We start from the raw sequence: 20,969 nt of genomic DNA, 5'->3' as shown, positions 1-20,969 counted from the left end.
GTTCACCAGCTTTTATGCAATCCCAAATACACATGAGCGTAGTCAATATAACACGAACACGCGGTTTTATTGTCGAGTGTTTTAATAAACAGTCTTACTGTATACATAAATAATGTAATGATTTTCCAGTATGTTGCGTGCGGAGCGCCCGTGAAACTGCTGCTGTTGACCTCGGAGGAGGACACGCGGACCTCCCCTTTAAACTGGCACAGCCCCTTTAAGTACGTCACGCGCCTGGCTAGCCGTGCGCTCGTGTAGCGTGCGCGTGCGTGCGCGGCGAGTGCGGTCCGATTGTGGCTTGGCTTGGCTTGTGTTGTGTTGTAGCCAGTCTACTTTTATTTTTCTTTTAAACCCCCCTCGTGTTTAGCTTGCATAGCGATGGGAATGTGCGAGCAATGGCTGTGAAGTACACTGGCCGAGCGTTGCTGGCCCTGCTCGGGTTGCTGGCCGTCGGGGACGGTAAGTTTCAGCCGATCCGATCACCCCTCTTCGGCTTTTGTCTCGCTCGCTCCCCGCCATGGCGGCGGCGCTGCCGCTGCTGTGCACTGGAGGGGATTTGGTTAACCGCCTCAAGCTACGCGCTGACCTGAAAAAATATTTTTAAGAATATTTTTTTTTAAAGTATCAATTACTGGAAATTTGTTGTACTTTGCCGACACATTCGAACGAGCAGCTAAAGAACAGCATAACAACATGGTCGTGTTGCTTGTTTACGCCGGAGTGTCTGTTAGCTAACAAGATAACCATGCATTTATTTTTTATAAACAAGAGTACACGGACGTGTGGGGAACAAGGTTATCGCACATTTGTGCCATATTTACGAAACAATTCTCCCTGTCTTATCAGTGTGTGTGTGCGCGTGTGCTTGTGTGTGCGTCTTGTTGCTGTGCTGCTAAAGACTCAGCTGCCTCGTTAAACGTGCTCAATGTGCTTTTTTTTGGGGGGGGGGGGGGACTCTCGGAATGGAGGCCTAACCTACTTAAGTGGCTGAAATGTGTTGTTTGGGAGTAAACACTGGCAGCTATTGCATTGGTGGCCATTTGTAAAGGAGTGAAAACGGCGCTTGCACGGCGCTTGCACGGTGCGTGAATGCTGGCAGGGGCTGCCGACCGCCGCGTATTCACAAACCCCAGACAGGGAGTCACAGTTCAAGTCTGGGTGCATTGTGATGGAAATGGGGCAAGTGGGAGTCTTTAGGGGCGCTTCTACGGTCGGGGCTGGTTTGGCCTGCTGCTGCTGCTGTTGCTGCTTTCAGATAATACCAGCTGCCCACACTGCCACCCCCCCCCCCCCTCAAAAAAAAAGAGACCGTAAAAGTAGTGACTGTGCATTAAATGGTAACCTGTAAGAATGGATATTACTTGTGGGGAAAGAAAAGGATAGACTGTTAGAAGTATTGGTTCAACTACTTTACTGAAGTCAAAATATAAAATCTGCAATGTACTCAAGTACAACTTTTGGGAGTAAAAGGCCTCATCACAATTAATCATAAAACTTTTCAACTGTTTCAAAAGTGTATTAATCATGTAGAGACCCTGTTTAATTTCTTCTTGTCCAAATTGGCTGGCGCTAGACCCGCAAAAGTAAATATTTTGAGATCTGTAGAGTAGGTCTTCCTATAGATAGAATGATTCTTTTGTATTTAAGCAAAATAAATTTGCAAACATCTGCCATTATTTTAGAAAGCGATCATTTTCCTACAGTCACACATTTTTGACCGAAGCTTGTTTATGGGGAAAATCTGGCAGCTAGTACAATGAATAACCTTCACTTGGTGTAGTTAAACCTGAAGCCAGATGTGTTAAGTAATGTAGTAGAAGTACTTCGTTACTGAAGTAGATTTTTTTTTTTCCCAGGTACCATATATTTCTTGATTCTTTGCATTTGCTCTTGACATTTTCACAGAAATCTATACTTTGCTGTCTTTACGTTTTAAAAACAAGCTTCTTGTTAACTAAACAATAAAACATGCTCTTTTAGCTATGGCTAACCCCTGAAAAAAATACACACTACCCTTTTTTTTCCCCAGATTAAACAGAGAATTGTTCAATATCAAAAGAGGTGATACTTAGCCTGCCACAATAGATTCATCATCAATCATTCTTAAAACTGACATTATTAGAATTCTCTGAAATAATACCACAGATGGGGAATATCTTGCTTATCCGACTCTGTTGGGCCGTCATTGTTACTCCCACAGAAACCAGCTCAGACTTCAAAATCATGTTAGCATCTCCACTATGGTGGATGTGGAAAAGTAGAATAATTGTTGAAGATTCTTCATTTATTTCCTGCTTGGAGATCTGGATGAATATGTAATGGAACATTATATGACTGTAAAACAAATAAAACATATTTATAAACTAGAATCTGACCATGGAAAAAGCTTTGAAGTTTTCCAGTTCCATTTTACCCCCAGGGAGTTATGAACAAAAGTCAATTTAATTATCTACTTGAATCCCTTATTTTCAACCCTGCTTACTGGTGACAAGACCTTTACGAAACAATTTGTTTGTTTTTAGGTGGAGGCATAGGGAGGTTGGGGGGGTGCACACCATTGTGTCATGTTAGAGTTTTAAAACAACAATATCACTTCACACTGCCAAACTTTTCTGCCCTTTCTTGTCAGCCGTGTCATCCATTGAGGCTTCGGCTGTCTTCCAATGTTTTTTCCAAGGAAACACAATATTTTTTTAATTGTTTGATTTTTATATATGTATAATTTTTTTTTTAGAACCCCCACTGCCTCCCCCTTTAACAGTAGAGCACAAATATTAGCATCCGTTCCATGCCGCTGCTGTGTGTGTATTGGCCTAACTTGGCATGGTTCTATTGATGCCACAGGATTAGTTCAGCATGGAGCAAGTCGAATTACTATTGTTAGCTATTTTTGTTGACTGTCAGAACATGGACAGACTGTAGCCAGTCAACGGCGAGACTGAGACGCAGATAGCTCACGCCACCTTGTTGTTGCTGGCCCCTGCAAGCTTTATCCGGGGAAGCGCAGTTTTTGGTTGCATCATTACAACATTGTGTTTTGGCCACAAAAATCTATCGGGCAAAAAAAGAAAAATGGACTTCTAGGTTTCACAATTTGATGGTTGTGCAATGTCACATTTACTGTAATGTCTACAAACTTCCTTCCCCTATTGCAGCTTGCCACAAATCTTACTTTAAAGTAAAATCTTATTCCTATCGTAGTCTTTTTTTTTTTACAGTAGTCCCCTTTTATTATTCAAGTTTTGAAAGATTGTACAATAATGAAATGAGCATTGTATGCATTTTTGTCTAAATCAAGTGTGGCCAGAGAACCATTTGCAGGTTCATTTTTAGTCTGTTGCACATTCTAAATAGAAAGTTAACGTGATCTGCATCAGAACAAGGAGAAGGATTAGAAACAAATAATAAGCCATTTGAAGTTGAACTGCACATTCAAATGTGCCAGGATATGACTGATGTAACTGTAAAATTAACTATTTAGTTTGCAGCATTCAGTGACCCAAAGCTGATATTTAGGGTGTTTTTTTTCCTCTTCCCCTTCCTATAAATATTTAACTACAGAGTGTATCTTGACCTACATTGGGATGTTTTTAGCATGTTAAATGAACACCTTCAATTATAGTATTGCCATAATTTATACATACAACAACCGCTTACAATATAATGATATCCAAAACTATGATCTGATATTCTGCCTTCACAAATATTCATTTAGAAATGATTAAGATTGTGGTTGCATTTTGCTGGTGTTCCAAATATTTATGACTCAACTAACTAAAAGAAGAAAAACCTCTGGGTGAGTGTTTGTGGGGTGGGAGTGGGGGGTGTATGGGTGATTGGTTTGTCCAGCTGGCAGTGAAAAGGGGGCCACTAGTGAGTGTGAAGCTGTGGTGGGGGCACGCTGCGGTGAATGACGCAATATGAGGCCCGTAACCAGACGAACCTGAAAGTGGCTTGGCCAGAGCAGATTCCACGGGTGTTGCGAGAGTAACTTCCTTTTATTGCCCTTGTTACGGTACAATAAAACACAATAATACCTTGTTTTTGTTTATAAGTTATAGACCACTTGTGAAATAGGGGAAATCTGCAATGTAGCCATGGCCAAAAAAAATTGATACAAATTTTAATGCTTTATGAAGTTTCCCAGACTCTTAATCTTTCTTTTCTCTTAAACTTACTTTAAATTACTTTACTCTACTTTAGTTTAAGCTCTTAAGGACCATATACTATGGACATTTTATTCCTTGTAATATGTGTTTGCATATATATATATTCTTTTTTTTACCACAGAGAAATACAGCACGCTATCAAAGTCCTGCGATTTGGCAAATTCTTGATACTACAAATATGAAAGAAAAACCCACATTGCACTGAATTCGCAATTGGTGTACTGTGATATAGTGAGGGAATCCAGTGGCTTTTTTTTTTTCCCCCCCAAACAGACTGCTTTGGCAAGTCACGCGTTGTTGACTTTATTTAAATTAGGAGAGGGTTATGCGTGTTGTGTGCTTCCATGACACAGTTTGCCTTGTGTGTAGTTGAAACACTTACAATGTGATCTCAGCGCTGTCAGCCACACAGCCGGGAGGTGGGGAGTGCCTCCCTCCCATATCAGTGTCCACAGTGCTTTATCAAGGTTGTATTGGTTCTTTTTTTGGATCATATTTGTAATTGTGTTTCTGTTGGTGCCACTTCATGCCACCTGTGTCCTCTTCAGTATATTCTGTAACATCAGCAAAGCAGGAGGTTATTTTTGTCAACCAGTTTTTGAATATTGTTTTAATATGAACTGATAAGATATAAGCACGACTCCATCCATCCAGTTTCTGAGTCGTTTATCCTCACATGGGTCGCAGGAGTGCTGGAGCCTATCCTAGCTATCTTCGGGCATGAGGCAAAGAAGGTTATCCCATAGAAACAAGCAACCATTCGCATTCATGACAACTCATTAGGGCAATCTAGAGTCTCCAATTAATGCACGTTTTGGTGATGTCCGAGGAAACATGAGCGCCCGGAGAAAACCCACAGAGGCACAGGGAGAACATGCAAACTCCACACAGGCGGGGCTGGGATTTGAACACCAGTCCCCAGAATTGTGAGGCTAACATTCTAACAGATCACTCCACCGTGCCCGAAAAGCACAACTCATACGCACAATTATTTCTCATTTTGTAGTCTGCATTGTTAGAAAATGCTTCAATCAAGCAATTCTTCATAGAACCAAGGTCAGCAATAGTAGGTCTCAGGTAAAACTGACCCATCCATTGAATAAAACACAATTATCCAGTAAAGTGCATAATAACAAAGTGTCCTAAGATTATTCTGCACTGATATATAATATGGGAGAATTCCTGCTTCTATTTCATGGTATTCACATCTACAAAAAGGACATGAGATAGGGCACCTTTTGTTTGAAGTCACCCACTTTTTAAGTGAGCAAAGGTATTGCAACAGGCATTATTGAATGAAGTGAAAGTAAAGTGAAAAAAACAATATTTTCTGGCATCATCTTTACTTTGAATAACTGCATTAAGCCTGTGACTCGGACTTCATCAGACTGTTGGATTCTTCTTTTGAAATGCTTTTCCAGGCCTTTACTCCCGCTTCTTTTGGTTCTTGTTTGTTTCCTGGGGTTTCACCCTTCATTCTCCTATTCAGGAAGTAAAATGCATACCCTATGGAGTTAAGGTCTGGTGATTGACCCAAGCAGTCTAAGACCTCGATGAATTCCTTTGTTGTGTTGGCAGTGTGTTTTGGGTCATTTTTTTGTAGCATGATAAAGCATCTCCTGATTAGTTTGGATGCACTGTTCCATAAATTACCAGCGAAAACGTTTTCATAGACTTCATGAGTTACATAATCAAGAAAGACTAGTGAGCCCGTTCTAGAAGCAGCCATCTCACCTTCACAGGTGAGCTTGTGTGTTTTGGATCATAAGCACATCCTTTTTCTCCATTACGATGGCCTTTCCATCACTTTGCTAAAGGTTAATCTTAGTCTTATCAATCCATTAAACTCTGTTCTAAAACATTTGTGTCTTGTCTTTGCACTTCTTTGGTAATACCAATCTGGCCTTCTGATTCTTTTTGCTGATGAGTTGTTTGCTTCTTGTGGTCTGGTCTGTATATTTCTTCTCTCGTTCTTTGAACAGTGGATTGTGATACCTCTGCCCCCGTGAAGGTTGCCAGCGATGTCACTGACTGCTGTCTTTGGTTGTTTACTTCACAGCTACCAATGGATATGCTAAAATGGTGCATGGACTGGAATTGTATAGTGCTTGACTGATGCCTCACATTTACCCACTCACACACACATTCATAACCCAATGGGTGACTGCTGCCAGGGCAAGGCGCGGTCAAGGCCACTGGGCGCAAACTAGCGTTCAGTGTCTTGCCCAAGGACATGCAGACATTCGTAGCCAGGATTCAGATCACTGGATGACCTGCAGGACTATTTTCCTTTAAGTAGCAGACATTCCAGCCATTTTAAATGTTAACTACATGTTAAACCTGCATGTCTGTATTATCCTAGCCCGACCAATAATATCATTTTTTTTTTAAACCAATTATTTCTGACATTGCGAGTGTGCTGCACAGATTCAGGTCAGGTCTGAGGTGGTCTACTGTCAATAATGACCTCTTTTGGGCCCGGAGGCTCTGGGTCCTAATTGGTGCAACAGACAGCATGCACTATGACGGACCCGGCGCCGCTATGACTGATACAGCCCCACGAGGGGATACTATCACTGCAGGACCCACAATTTGACTCAGAAGCACCCTCTGCTCCATGTCCATGCCCTTAATTCAAATGCAGAACATTGACCAGATGGATGATCCAGTAGCAATGGAAGATCTTGTCTGGAGGGCCTTATGTCGAGCCCTTCAATCTGCTTTCCAAAATGCTGTTGTAATGCAGAGATGAGACAGATTTTTCTCTAGTACATAATGACTGTCCCTTTTAGTTGTAATAGTAACCCATTGTAGTTTCACAAATGTCCACCTGTGTCAAACTACTTTTTGTAGAGTGCAATACACCAGTCATGTGTCCAGGTATACCTATACTTCAGTTTTCTCATGAGTCAGGACCTTTATTATGGGTGGAGGTGTGATGCATTTCTGTGTTGTAGATTAAATGTTGTTATGTCATTAGTCTGATATATTATGTAGGACATGTAGTCCTACATAATACATCAGACTAATGATAAACAGCATGCCATACATTTTGTTCCTCAAAACAATGTTCCTTTCACTGATTGGAAGAAACTGTTTGCAACCACTACTGTGTAAGCCATTTTTGGCAACGGTTGTGTCTTGCAACGATGACACTTTTGGAAAACACGAGTTAATCTTTACCCGTTCTGAATAAGTGGTGTTGACAAACCTCAATCAAAAACATTGGCATAAACAAATTAAGAAGACAACCAATGAGGCTTAAAGAGTTTAAGTCCAACATTTACCCATTAGTAAAAAAAAAAAAAAAAAATGTTTAGATAAATATTGCAATATTTTAGTAGTTAATAGTAGTAAGTTTGAATTATTTTGCTCTCATATTAAATTCTAAACTTGCTTGAAAAGTCATTTGGGTGTTTTTTTTTTTTTTTTTTTTTTTGTGGGGTGGAAGTACTGTTGACCATTCATGCAAGCGTTTTATTGTGCATATGGGATGGGAATTTGAAATCGTGACGATTTCTTATTTTGTTAACGGTGTCACGATACATCAACTGTACGATCATTGATGTATTGGAAGACAATCAGCTCAGGATAAAAAGTGAAGTCAAAACACAGTGAGACTTTAGGCATTCAAAAACCAATCACATGAATTAATTGAAAAACGTAACTTTCTCATGATTCCATCAAATAATTTGATAAACAAGTAATCTGTGTTTTTATGAAATTTTAAGTAATCAAACACGTTTTGGCTCAAAACTGCATACACAGTAGGAGAAATGTAAACGCAAGTGGATTTTTATTTTTGAATACATCCGTTCTCCGAGCTGCTTATCCCCACAAAGGTCACAGGAGTGCTGAAGCCTATCCCAGGTTGTGATTTGGAGAAAAAAAAATTGTTGCCTTTAGACTCAACATTGAGCACAATAAATTTTATAAATTGTACTGATCCGGTTTTGACCTTGTCGTGTCAGTCATTCTGTAATGTCTTATAAAGATTCAAAGTCAGTCAGCCCTGGTACCACAAAAGGTATATTTCAAATGCAAACTACTATATTTCACCATGAAAGTAATCTGATTGGATTCGAATGTACTTTTTGAGCCTTTTCTGCCACACCTTCATGCACCCTTGGTAGGATTCTTCTGGGAGCCTCCGCAGTTCCGTCGCCCCATCCGTCTTTCTTATCCACTCTTCAAAACAGGTCCCCTTGCTGACCGCCTTGAACTTGGGAAAGATGGGGGGGGGGGGGGGGGATTCCATGGAGCCATGTCGAGTGAGTAGGTGATGTTCCGCCTGATAACACAGGTCATTGTTGTCCTCCACAACTCTGGACTCCTCTCATGCAATGAATAAAGCAAACCCCATGGATCTGGTTGGTTGGTTGTCCGGTCCCTGCCGAAGTAGAAAGCTTAGTTTGGGTTTGAAATTGAAAACTTTTCATCTTTTGTGACACCAGGTCTTGGAACTTTTGATCCCTTATAAGTCACTGCAGCGTGACTGACATGACAAGGTCAAAACCAGATCAGTAAAATTTAGACTGTCCATTTTGCTCAGCGTTTTTTGACACCGAGCTTTTAATTAGTCAATCATCTGTTCAAAACAAAAATGTGTTTGCACTTGAAACAAATTAAGAGAAGTCTGTCAAGTTCTCCTTGATGTGGTTGTGAGTCTTCATCCAAAAAAGGAGTGGTGAACAACAGATAGCCAAATGTTGCAAAGAGGACATTTTGATTGGTTTTAGACTGAGCTTGATGTCGAGCCATTGTGCGTATTGATGCCGGCACGACAATACTGTTCCAAGAGATAATGATGCAATATATCAGATTTTATTATCTACAGCTGCAAACTGTAACCAGAATAATCAAGTAGTAGCATTGGTACTAGTTCTGTGATAGAGGTTGCTGCAGTCCCAGAGACCGTAGAATCTGATCAGTCATTTGACTCTGAGATGTAGAAAAAACTAATGACCTTCGCCGTTCCTCTTTCATTGATTCAGACACACTTGTGCATAGTGTGTGTATGTTTTGTGTGCTGCAACTGTCTGGTGGCGGCGTTTTGTCTTGATCAACTCTGTCTGGTATCTGTAGAGATCCAATTTCAGCCAGTACATTTGGATAATGGCACTGTGCTGTTCACACACGTGCTCACAGTGCCTATGTGCTTTTTGTGAGTCTCCGCTTTGACGCAACTGCTCGGAAAGGGAAATCTGAACAACACGTGAATGCACTCAACGTCGATACACTTAGAATGGAGTCAACAAGGTGTATTGTATGCTGTTTGAAATGAATGGAACTATGCTGTGGGTTTGTTGTGTGGTCCAAGTTGGGGCAAAGCTAGTTTGGGCAACAACGTTTTATTAATCCCTTCCTTACTACAACTGTCATTTCCTGCCTCAGCATGCACGGAATGATTGGAACTTGACAAACATGCACAGTGCTCAATGTGTTCTCCCCTTTTTAACTTCACTGTTCCTGATAGTTGCCCCCACCCTCCAATAAGTCAAAGTCTAGACTGGGTTTTAATGACGTTTACAGCTGGTCCCTTGGGCGAACCCCAATCGCAGCTGGGGGCCCCTATAAGCCCGGCTCTTTTTACACCCGCCCCTTTTATATTGTCCAGCCCCTACACCCCCCCCCCCACCCTGTCTGGCCCTCAAATATTGGGGTTGTTGCCACTCACCATGTCGTTCCTATCCACCCCCCACTCAGCTCTTTGTTCATGCAGGGGCTCTGCAATCCTTCCTCATGTCGTCTTAATCCCAGCACAAAGCACTATTGTAAAGACCAAGAGTAATGTGCATACAAGAGCAGAGTTCACCAAAAATAGCAGTCGAGTACATCAACCCTATTTTTGGTTCTGTGATGATGTTTCTTGAAGTATAGCTGCTTTAAATCTAATACGCAGACCTGGTGTTAATAATTTGTCATTTTTGCTTAGTTGCCCCCGTCTTTCGCCAATTCCTGTATTTTCTCACTCTGCTCCATTCATTGAGTGCAAACTGCCACAAAACAAACTTTTGGTTGACCGCAAACCATCAGTGAATGACCTCTAGCATTAATGTCGGCCTCCAGCCATGTTTGCTCTCATATGTGTCTGCGCGAGCCACCTTAAACCTCTCTCTCATTGGGGCACCGCAAACTGGAAAGGGACAATACTCGATGGATTTCTACTGCGTTCTTATTGTAAGGAGCCATTTGGCCATTTTCCCCCTCAAAACTATTTTTTTGTATGACCCAACTTGCTTCACCTCTCCCAGAAATTCCTTTTGTATGAAAACCTGAGTCAATTTGCCAAGATTCAAGCCTCTTCCCATTCTCGTTCTGTATAGCAAGCCGTAGTAGAAATATTCCTGTAAGCCTGTTCTGAGTGCTCCTTCATTCCAGTAAACAAGCATAAATTAGTCACGTCGGCATATGTGACGTGTGAAGGAAGAAAAAAAAACTGCTACACAGGATGAGGCCTCTGTTTGGGCAGAAAAAAAATTCTCTGAAATTGCAGTTCTTGCATCTTATGTATCGATGGTGCAATTGATGCAGTAACATTTTGGGATATGTTGTAAGATAGTCCCAACATGCATCAAAAACTGTAAAGAAAAATCTGCTCAGCCGTAGTTGTAGCAGCGAAGTTTTGCGAGAGCGTCTCTGGTCAAAGAGACCCTCCGGATAAGACAAGATTAGTGGAAGCTTGCCATACTTAAATCTTTTCTTTCTCTGTGTCAGACATTGTTACTGCTTGAACTGACTGTCACGCTTGTCTGGAAAAGAATAAAGATAAGAATTCGTCTTGTCTTGGCGTATTGTTTCTTCGTGGACCACAGTCGAAGTCTTGAGAGGTCCCCTTTTTATTTCGATTGAAGAATTACTTGTTGGCGTCCGACATCTTACTTTACAGACTAGAGTTTTCTTGCAGGGACATTTTTTAGTTGCAGTTGGGATGGAGTCACTATACCCCCGCCCGGTTCTGATTTGCAAACCTTGGTAGAGGTGTTTTTGGTTTAGGGTTAGTGTTGACCAGACGTAAATGAAAACATGTGCTCTCAAAAGTTCTTCTGCGCCGGTTGCTCAGCCGTCTGTGGTACTGGTTAAGCCCTACGGACCTTTTTTTGCTTCGACCTCAGTTTTTTATTTATTTATTTTCTTTTATTTAGCCCTCCGGTGAGACGATGTGCTCACTTAACAGATGAGATGACCTTACAACCCTCATGGGTCATAACCATTTATTTTTGTATGGCACAGGTCAAATTGTGACTTGAATGCCCAGCTTTAAACTGTAATGTGAGTTAGTCTATTGTAAAACCTATAAGGAAATGAAAACAGGGTTGTAAACTTTACATCTGGTATTTTTATTTATTTATTTTTGTCTTGTAAAGGTCAAATGGAAATGTAAAAGTACTGGTATCTCTCAGTGAGGTCTAAAGACTGGGGCGTGAAATGAAGCCTAATGCCCCATTGGGGATTTGGCAGGAGGCCTCTCCCCTTGTCGGGTTTCTGTTTGTCTCTCCTCCGGGCACTTCGGTCTCCGCCCAGCCTCTTTGGGTCCATCCGCGGTGAGGGCTTTGATTTCAGGACCATCTCGGCGCTGCTGCTCTGCGTCTGACATCACAAAATGTCTCCAGTTTAATTGGAACTCTTTACATTGCCTTCAATTGTGGGCTTAGCTTTCCCCCTGCTGGACATGATCCACATGGCAGTACTTTTGACTCAGGGTACACACACTATCAAAGTAAAATACTAAATATTTTCACAGGGTGTAATATCTTTCTGAACAACTAAAGCAATGGGCACTGTCATCATTGTTCATTCAAAAGCTAACATTTATTTGTATCCGTGATACCGCTGGAAGACCATGGAACTTTAATAATGGCAGTAAATTGTTACTTTTAATATGAAAGGGATCCAGGAAAAGTAATGGGGTGGTTGGTGTTTGGGTATTGTTGAAAAGTCACATACTGGTGGCTGTATCAAAATGCCGCTTGTTCACAAAGAACTGCAAAAAGTATCTAAAAGCACTGAGGATCCGCTATTGATACTAGTAACCCATAGCATACTGCATCTCTCCTCAGCACACCGACTCACACTAATCCGCCGACACCACTATAGCAGCCAACCTCTGGGTAGGATGGGTTAGAAGCCATGTCAGCTGTATGGCAATACTTCAAAGTGAACCTGGATCATAATACTTTATTATCAATGAATTATGCCCTGCAAAGTTGATGCTAAATTCTGCTCGGAGCGGAAGCAACTACCCGTGAGTTGTGGGGGCGGGTTGGATGGCAAGCGTCACGTTTCATGAGCTCCATCACTCGTTTTGTTCTGTTACTCTAAAAAGCAAATGAAACTTGTGCCGGGTTCAAGAAAAGTGGTGGTGAACAATATTTAGTCAAACATTGTTGAGATGTAATGGCTTACTCAATTGTGAGTAATTGTACTGCAGCCAGAAAAGTGGTTCCGTAGCGGTACATCTCTGGACAATCATTGTAAAATGCATTCCAGATGAGAAGAGGGCACTCTTATCACTTTATAGGGAAAACATTACGTGCATGCACACCATTTCCATGTTATTCTGTCCACTAAACTATGCAATTATGTGCTTTTGGATTCTCATGACAGCATCTCTCTGCATTCATTTTTTTTTTTTTTCCAATCAGCTCTTCGTTGTAACTGCACAACATGCGAGAAGACGGGCTATGAGTGCGAGACGGATGGCGCCTGCATGGCTTCCACGTTCACCATCCAGGGAAAGGAGCAACACATGCGCATCTGCATCAACAGTGACGACCTGGTTCCACCCGGGCAACCCTTCTACTGTCTGAGCGCTGAGGGTCTACTCAACACTCATTGCTGCTATGTAGACTACTGCAACAGTATTGACCTGAAAGTCCCTGGTAAGGCTCGCTCAGATCAGGAGCATGACCCGTTCCCAGAATGAGGCTGACTTGAAAGTATTCATCTATGTGCTCCCAGTCCCCACGAAGGAGGACCTCTCGGGCTCGGGCGGCTCCTGGGGCCCTGTGGAGCTGGTGGCTGTCATCGCTGGGCCCGTCTTTTTGCTCTGTGTGCTGCTCATGGTGGGCGTTTTCCTGTTCCAGTATCATCAGAGGGCTTACAGTCACAGGCAGAGGCTGGAGGTAGAAGACCCATCCTGTGACCATCTTTACTTGGCCAAGGACAAGACCTTGCAGGACCTCATCTACGACATGTCTACCTCCGGATCAGGCTCTGGTAATCACCTAGTATACCATATTTTGTATCGGGAGCTTTGTTTTCCTGTGGTCGTTAAGTCATGACCCAGTTTTATAAAAATGTTGGTCAGTGGCAGTAAATTATTAGATTTCATTTGACAAAAAATATAAACATCCATGGCATTGAGTGAATGAGTAAAACTGAGGAGTACTGTCAAGTTAAACAAGGCCACATGTGCCTTTTGAGTACAAACCTGACAACTGCCTGTGGGGGGAGTCAATAAAATGCAATTGAGTGTGTGACTGCCTCAAACTAAAGTTATATTTTTCATTTATCTCGGCTTTGAGCATGATCATGCCTAAGCTACATGTATAAAACTGTCAAATACCCAAACTTTATTACATCTCACACTGGACCTTATGACCCATTTTTTGTCCAACCCCACATGTACAAAAATCCAAATTTTAAAAGCTCAGGTAATAGTTTCACTTCCCCTTCTTGCCTCAGAAATGTAACATGTTTTAGTGATGAATGAATACACAGTATTGTACACTTCTTTCTCTACTGCTGGACGTTCCTGTTGCAAAACTTTTAAAAAATTCATTTTTGACCCACTTTGGTGTCGCACCTACCACTTTGTAATCATAGGGTCTATTGGCTTAATTCGCTTCTCTTACTTCTTTCTGAAAAATGGTATTATTGGCGGCGGCACAGTGGCTCAGCTGGTAAAGTGTTAAAGCCTCCCAGTTCTGAGGTCCCGGGTTCAATCCCGGTCCCGACTGTGTGGAGTTTGCATGTTCTCCCTGTCCCTGCCTGGGTTTCCTCCGGGCACTCCGGTTTCCTCCCACATCCCAAAAACATGCAACATTAATTAGACACTCTAAATTGCTCCTAGGTGTGATTGTGAGTGTGGCTGTTTGTCTCTCTGTGCCCTGTGATTGGCTGGCAACCAGTTCAGGGTGTCCCCCGCCTCCTGCCCATTGACAGCCAGGATAGGCTCCAGCACTTCCCACGACCCTCGTGAGGGTAAACGGTGAAGAAAATGGATGGATGGATGGATGGTTTTATTGGCAGCATCTTGTCATTTTTGTAGCTTCCAGAATTAAACGTAAGTCAAAGTGACCTCAAAAAAAGTCTTATCGCAATACTTACAATGATTTGTGCTAGTCACAGAGATTTTACAAGTCTGGAGTTTTTGCATGAGAGCAATTATTTTATCTGTGGTTCCAGGGATATCAGTGGAAGTAGTTTGCCGTTCCATAGTAATCTGCTCGGAATGTCTGCAAACACGTCCATGACGGGAACGTGCAATCCCGTGCCTGATGAGGTCACGTTGCGCTCAGGCAACTTCGAAACACGCTTTCTTTTTTAAAAGTAGATGTTCTGCTGTTGGTGTCGTAATTGGTTACAAAAACCAGCCTGAGACCATTTATCATTGTCTTCTGCCCCCTACAGGCCTGCCCCTGTTTGTGCAGCGGACCGTGGCCAGGACCATAGTTCTGCAGGAAATCATAGGAAAGGGCCGCTTCGGGGAGGTGTGGCGCGGCAAGTGGCGCGGGGGGGACGTGGCAGTGAAGATCTTCTCATCCAGGGAGGAGCGCTCCTGGTTTAGGGAAGCCGAGATCTACCAGACAATCATGCTGCGCCATGAAAACATCCTGGGTTTCATCGCCGCGGACAATAAGGGTGAGGCTTGGAGAGGAAAAGACAGAAAGATGGATGGCAAAAGATCCTCGTTAAAGTGATTGAAATGAACTTCACTATTCATTCGTCTATGGGTGTCGTTTTGCATAGTCGACATCGGATTAAACGTTGCTGTTTCCGCATGCAGCCGACGGTGATGTTTTTCTTAAAGTTCTCGCACAAGCTACAACGTGCTGCGATGGTCCTTTCCGAAATGCACACAAAAACAACAACAATGGCAAATCAAGCAGAAGGGGAATCCTTTATATTGACGTCAATGACGGGCATACCAAAAAAAAAAAATGTTCAACGAAACAATCTGTAACTTATATAATAAGCCCCCACTCTTTACGGGGGTTAGGGACTGAACCCTGCCCCTAAGAGATTGAGAAATACAGTACAGCACAAAGCCTGATCCCTCAAGTCATAATTTCAAACTCATTTTACAGGACTATGAAAAATAAATGGCTTACAGATGATTTAATTTGGGGAAAAATGCACCACAACCACTGTAACTTTAACCAACAACCCAGGCTAAACTCAGCCCATGGCCCACTTACAAAGATGTTGAGTTCGGGACACGCATAGGCTTCGGTCAGGCGGACGTGTAAAGTGACAGACGGCAGACACGCAGGAATGACAGCACCTTTGTTTGGTTTCCTCATTTCTCTTCCTTGCCTTCTGAGCTGATTGGCTACCTTCCAGCCAAACCCAGTCACAGGCAACACTCACCAACTACCCGATCTCTGAAACTCCATGTTCGTTTCATCGGTCAGTTGAAAACCTTTGCCCTGACTTTGTTTGTGTGTGTGTGTGTGTGTGGGGGGGGGGGGGGGGGGATTAGTGCCATTTTGTGGCACCTTAGAAGGTTTTAGAGCACAAAAACTTTCTTTGCGCAAACTTCAAGAATATTTTTTCCCCCTAACTGTCCATTTGAGTTTACTAGTAATGCAGCGTACGTATCAATTAAAGGGATACCATAAATGCACAAAAATATACTTTTCTGCCAAAGTATTTATCCTGATTGTGTTCCTATTCAGACAATGGCACATGGACTCAGCTGTGGCTGGTGTCAGACTATCACGAGCACGGGTCCCTTTTCGACTACCTGAACCGCTACTCGGTCACCATAGAGGGCATGATCAAGCTGGCGCTGTCGGCTGCCAGCGGTCTGGCTCATCTGCACATGGAGATCCTGGGCACTCAGGGTGAGAGGATGGAAACGTCACTGAGGCCGCCGAGTTCTTGTTCACAAACTTCATTGTACGTTTTCGGGCCTTTTCGCAGGCAAGCCCGGCATCGCGCACCGTGACCTCAAGTCCAAGAACATCCTGGTGAAGAAAAATGGCATGTGCGCCATCGCCGACCTCGGCCTGGCCGTCCGCCACGAATCCATCACGGATACCATTGATATTGCTCCGAACCAGCGTGTGGGGACAAAAAGGTGGGTTCATGCATCAAGATGGCTGCGTTTTTTTGGGGGGGTGGGAGGGGGGGGGGGTCACTCTCTATTTAGCCAACTACAACATTTAAATTACAGTCAAAATAAATGTGATCCATAATAATGAAAGAACATTCATTTCTTTTATTCTGGAAGTCATGCGAAATTGATCAGTTTTCTTTGGTTTATTTTGATAGATGCAATGAGAAAAATAGAACAAAGGAATTTACTTAATGTTGCAAAACAAAGAGCCTGCAGGAGAGAGTTGTTCCAATTTTTTTTAGTCTTCCTTTTAATTTGGGGGATTTATTTGTATACCCTTTTAGTCCCGTTTTTTTTTTTTTTTTTTAATTGTTCATCATTCATTCCGATTTCACGTTTTTTTCTTTTGATTTCCTGTCGATCAGCTTTAATTTCCATCCACTGTTTTACTGTTGGTGTGTCTGAAACCAGTTTTGGGTTTTGTCAACAAGTCCTTGAAAATAATCATGAAGTTGGGTACGACAGTTTTGCTTTTATTTGGTCAACTTTGCAAAAGAAAATTTCACATTAAGATGAACTTATATTTAACCTTCCTTAATTTATAAATTTGGACAAACTTTTTATCCGTAGGTGCTACTTTTTACATTTTTGAAATGGACAGATTTGGCCAGATCTCAAGGTTGAAAAAAATAAATAATTTGAATAATTCATCCTCATTTTTTAATACAGTTTATAATTTTATTAATTACTGAATGGGTCAATGAAATGTAATTGTTTTTTTTTTTGTATTTGATTTACACTACAACTGTTAAAGTATGCAAGGAAAGTCACTAAAGACAGTTTTGTTTAAAAAAAAAAGGGGGGGGCTAGATATACTATCATCCATCCATTTTCTGAGCTGCTTATCCTCACGAGGGTCGCGGGAGCACTAGAGCCTTTCCCAGCTCTCTTCGGGCAGGAGTTGGGGTCCATCCTGAACTAGTTGCCAGCCAATCGCAGCTGGATAAATTAATGCAACAAATATTACAGGACTTGATAATGTAAAAGCTCTCATGGATGGATGGGCTCTCATGTTTTTTTTTTTTTTTTTTTTTTTAAGTCGTTGGTTGCATTTTTTGGAGGGAGTTGGGGGGGACTGGTGTCATAAAAATAGTGACCAAATCGTTATGTTAGCAACACTGACTCTGCTTTTCAGTAAACAAGCTCCTTTTATTCTTGCAATAACAATGTTGTTAGTGTAAGCAGTGTAAGCAGCTATAAATCGAAATTTGAAATAACATATTGGCGTGACCAATTTGGTGCAATTAATGAACGGCGGGCTCAAGCCTGCTTTCAGGCTTCATGTTCAGCAACGTCCCACGTGCGTCCTCGCAGGTACATGGCTCCAGAAGTGTTGGACGAAACCATCAACATGAAGCACTTTGACTCGTTCAAGTGCGCCGACATCTACGCTCTGGGTCTGGTCTACTGGGAGATCGCACGGCGCTGCAACGCGGGAGGTGAGCCGCTCCGCCTCCGCTTAGATCCCGGGGTGGGGACGAGCCGGAAAAGCTGACCGTCCGCGTCCCGTGTGTCCCGCAGGCATCCACGAGGAGTACCAGCTGCCCTACTTTGACGTGGTGCCCTCGGATCCCTCCATCGAGGACATGAGGAAGGTGGTGTGTGACCAGAAGCTGCGGCCTAATGTGCCCAACTGGTGGCAGAGCTACGAGGTAGCAAGCCTTTGATTTTCTCACTCTATTCGTCTAAAACTGCAATTGCACTCAAAGTGGCCAATAGCAACATTGCAAACATTGTACAAATGTAGTACTAAAGTACTAAAATATGTTTTTTTTGTGACAAGATTTCAGCGAGATTGAGTTTCTGCAGAATTATTGAATCAATTCATTCAAGTCGACATCAGAGGGCAACAATGTAAAAAAAAAAAAAAAATTGCAGTGAAGTTTAAATATTTTTGAGTGCAACAGCCCTTTTTTTTTTTTTTTTTAAAGAAAATTAATTTTAAAAATTGGCTTTACACGGCCAGGATTTCGTGAGTTGATCCAATCACAAGATAGTGCAACATGTCTATGTGAATACTTACTTTATATACTTGTGCAGATTGTATCAATTTATGGTAGATCTAGAAAGATAGATGTTGGTAGATAGATCATTCCTAAGACATTTATGAATTACTCATGTGGCCTTTGGCTTGGTATACTGAATTTGAATCACGTCTCAACACTTTTTAAACATTTCAGGAGAGTTGTTGATTGTCTCCCCCGTTTGCATGTTGCAGTCGCTGCGCGTGATGGGCAAGATCATGCGGGAGTGCTGGTACGCCAACGGCGCTGCCCGGCTGACGGCGCTGCGCATCAAGAAGACTCTGTCGCAGCTCAGCGTGGAGGAGGACATCAAGATGTGAACGAAGCCCTGCCAGTTTTGAAGCCAAGGCCTACCTCACCTTTTTAGCCAAAACTACTGAGACCCACCGACCCTGTTCAATGTCCCCGTGTCTCCTCAGACCGCCCCCCCAGTCCACCACGCCCGAACCGCTTCCGCTGGGGATGGGCCACAGCACTACCACTGTTAATATCATCTCACTCGATTGTTTCATTTTCACCTTCCAGATGGCAGGAACTACTATTGTACAGTAATCTTTTCTTATTATTTTTGTTTTTAATGAAAGAAATCACCTAGATAGCGCTATGGTGGGGCAACTAACTGGTTAGTGTGTTCGCCTTAGAGTTCTGAGAACCCGGGTTCAAATCCTGGCCCCGTCTGCGTGGAGTTTGCATGTTCTCCCCGTGCCTGCACCCCGGTTTAGTCCCACACCCCAAAAACATGCATCAATTGGACACTCTAAATTGCCCATTGGTTTGATTTTAAGGGCGACTGTGGTTTGTCTCTTTGTGCGCTGTGATTGGCTGGCAACCAGTTCAGAGTGGACCCCGCCTCCTGCCCGATAACAGCTGGGATTGGCTCCGGCACTCCCGCACCCCTTGTGAGGATAAGCGGCTTAGAAAATTAACAAATAAATCAATCAAATTGTCCCACACACATACACCTGTGAATGTTTGAGGAAGGCGAAGGCCATGTTTGTAGTCCCGTGCGATAGAACTACAAACACATCCCCTCGTCACACCCATCACTCCCCGGAGAAAACAAAACAAAAAAAAAATGTGACCATGTGTAGCTTCGTCTGTGCAACCTGCAGGCAATCACTGGACTGGCAGGGAAACATATATTTTAATTTTTTTTTTTTTTTTTTTTTAAACTTGTGGACGAACACTGTGAGATGAGCGGCGTGTCGCTAATCGGCGCTCTTGGCATCTGGCGTCGCGATGACATCGGGGCACCGAGCCGAGGTGTGTATCAAAATGTTTTTATTCTTTTTAATATATATATATCTATATATTGTGCGTTTCTGTCATGAATCGTGTTTTCTTTTGTGACTTTTGAAACTACTGATGGGTACCTTTCTTTTTTTTTTTTTTTTTTTTTTTTTTTTTTTTTTTCCCTTTTTTGATAACACTCCCCATCCACAAGCAACAATGTGAACAGTGACGGTACTTTGTCGTCCCCCCCTCCGCCCCCCCAAACAAAACAAAATCAATCTGCTGCATTTTTTCTTCTTTATTTTTATTTATTATTTTTTTGTCTCCCTCATTTGTTGGTACTACTGACCCCACGTGTTTGCTGCAGCTGTTTTCCCTTGTTTTCATGTTTGGGATTGCCAAGCGAATCGTTTGCAGGACTCAGCAATGCAGGTGTGATTCAAACACCACCTCTTACTAACACTGGAATATTCTTCGGAGTGAGCTGGAATTCTGGATCCGGTTTGATTGCAAAACATGATGTCATAAGTAGTTCCTGGAATGGCTGCCAAAGTGAAGCTGCATGTTTTTTATCCATTTTCGTTTGCCTCGGCAACGCCGAGGTGTTGATCAGGAATCCGTGTCTCTTTGTGTCCGCATTTGTCTGTCGTGCATGCAACCGGGGATAAACGGGAGATACAAACCGTCCAAAAAGTACAACTGCCCTGGCCGTGTTTTGTTTTGTTGCCATTGACATCCTGTCCATGTGTAATATTTCATGATAGAAAAATCCATGTCTTGTAGATGTTTTAAGATTAGTGTATATAGGTGATAAACAATAAATTCCTTCTTTTTTTCTTAAAAGTGACTGGCTTCTTTAATCCAAACGATTTGAACTACTTGCTGGCTATGGTGATGTGCATTTCTAGGCTATATTTGGAAGTGCTTAAGTACCTGTAAAAATTCATTTTTTTCTTTTAAACCCCATTTCCAATGAAAATAGGATGTCATTCCATCCATTTTGCATACTGCTTATCCTCACTAGAGTCACAAGCATGCTGGACTCGAGATCACCTATCTTCAGGCAAGAGGCGGGGCACACCCTGAACAGGTTGCCAGCCAATCACAGCACATCTAAACAACCATTCACTCACATTCACACATTTAATTGAGAGTCTTCAATCAACCTACAGTGAATGTTTTTGGAATGCAGGAGGA

The 20,969-nt window shown here is 42.5% G+C and overlaps 1 protein-coding gene across 1 annotated transcript; it reads left to right on the top strand.

Annotated features, from left to right (window-relative positions):
• The first annotated feature begins 253 nt into the window (after positions 1-253).
• Positions 254-20,626, top strand: acvr1ba (activin A receptor type 1Ba). Its single transcript, XM_061828613.1, has 9 exons — positions 254-459; positions 12,815-13,051; positions 13,131-13,388; positions 14,805-15,035; positions 16,073-16,240; positions 16,320-16,476; positions 17,830-17,954; positions 18,037-18,167; positions 18,734-20,626. The coding sequence occupies exons 1-9, from the start codon at positions 396-398 to the stop codon at positions 18,857-18,859; spliced, it is 1,497 nt and encodes a 498-aa protein (XP_061684597.1). The 5' UTR covers positions 254-395; the 3' UTR covers positions 18,860-20,626.
• Positions 20,627-20,969: the final 343 nt, after the last annotated feature.

This window comes from Syngnathoides biaculeatus, chromosome 2, assembly GCF_019802595.1.
Source record: "Syngnathoides biaculeatus isolate LvHL_M chromosome 2, ASM1980259v1, whole genome shotgun sequence".
In the NCBI taxonomy this organism is placed as follows: domain Eukaryota; kingdom Metazoa; phylum Chordata; class Actinopteri; order Syngnathiformes; family Syngnathidae; genus Syngnathoides; species Syngnathoides biaculeatus.
The sequence above is the reverse complement of the archived record's forward strand: the minus strand, read 5'-3'. Positions and strand labels throughout refer to the sequence as shown.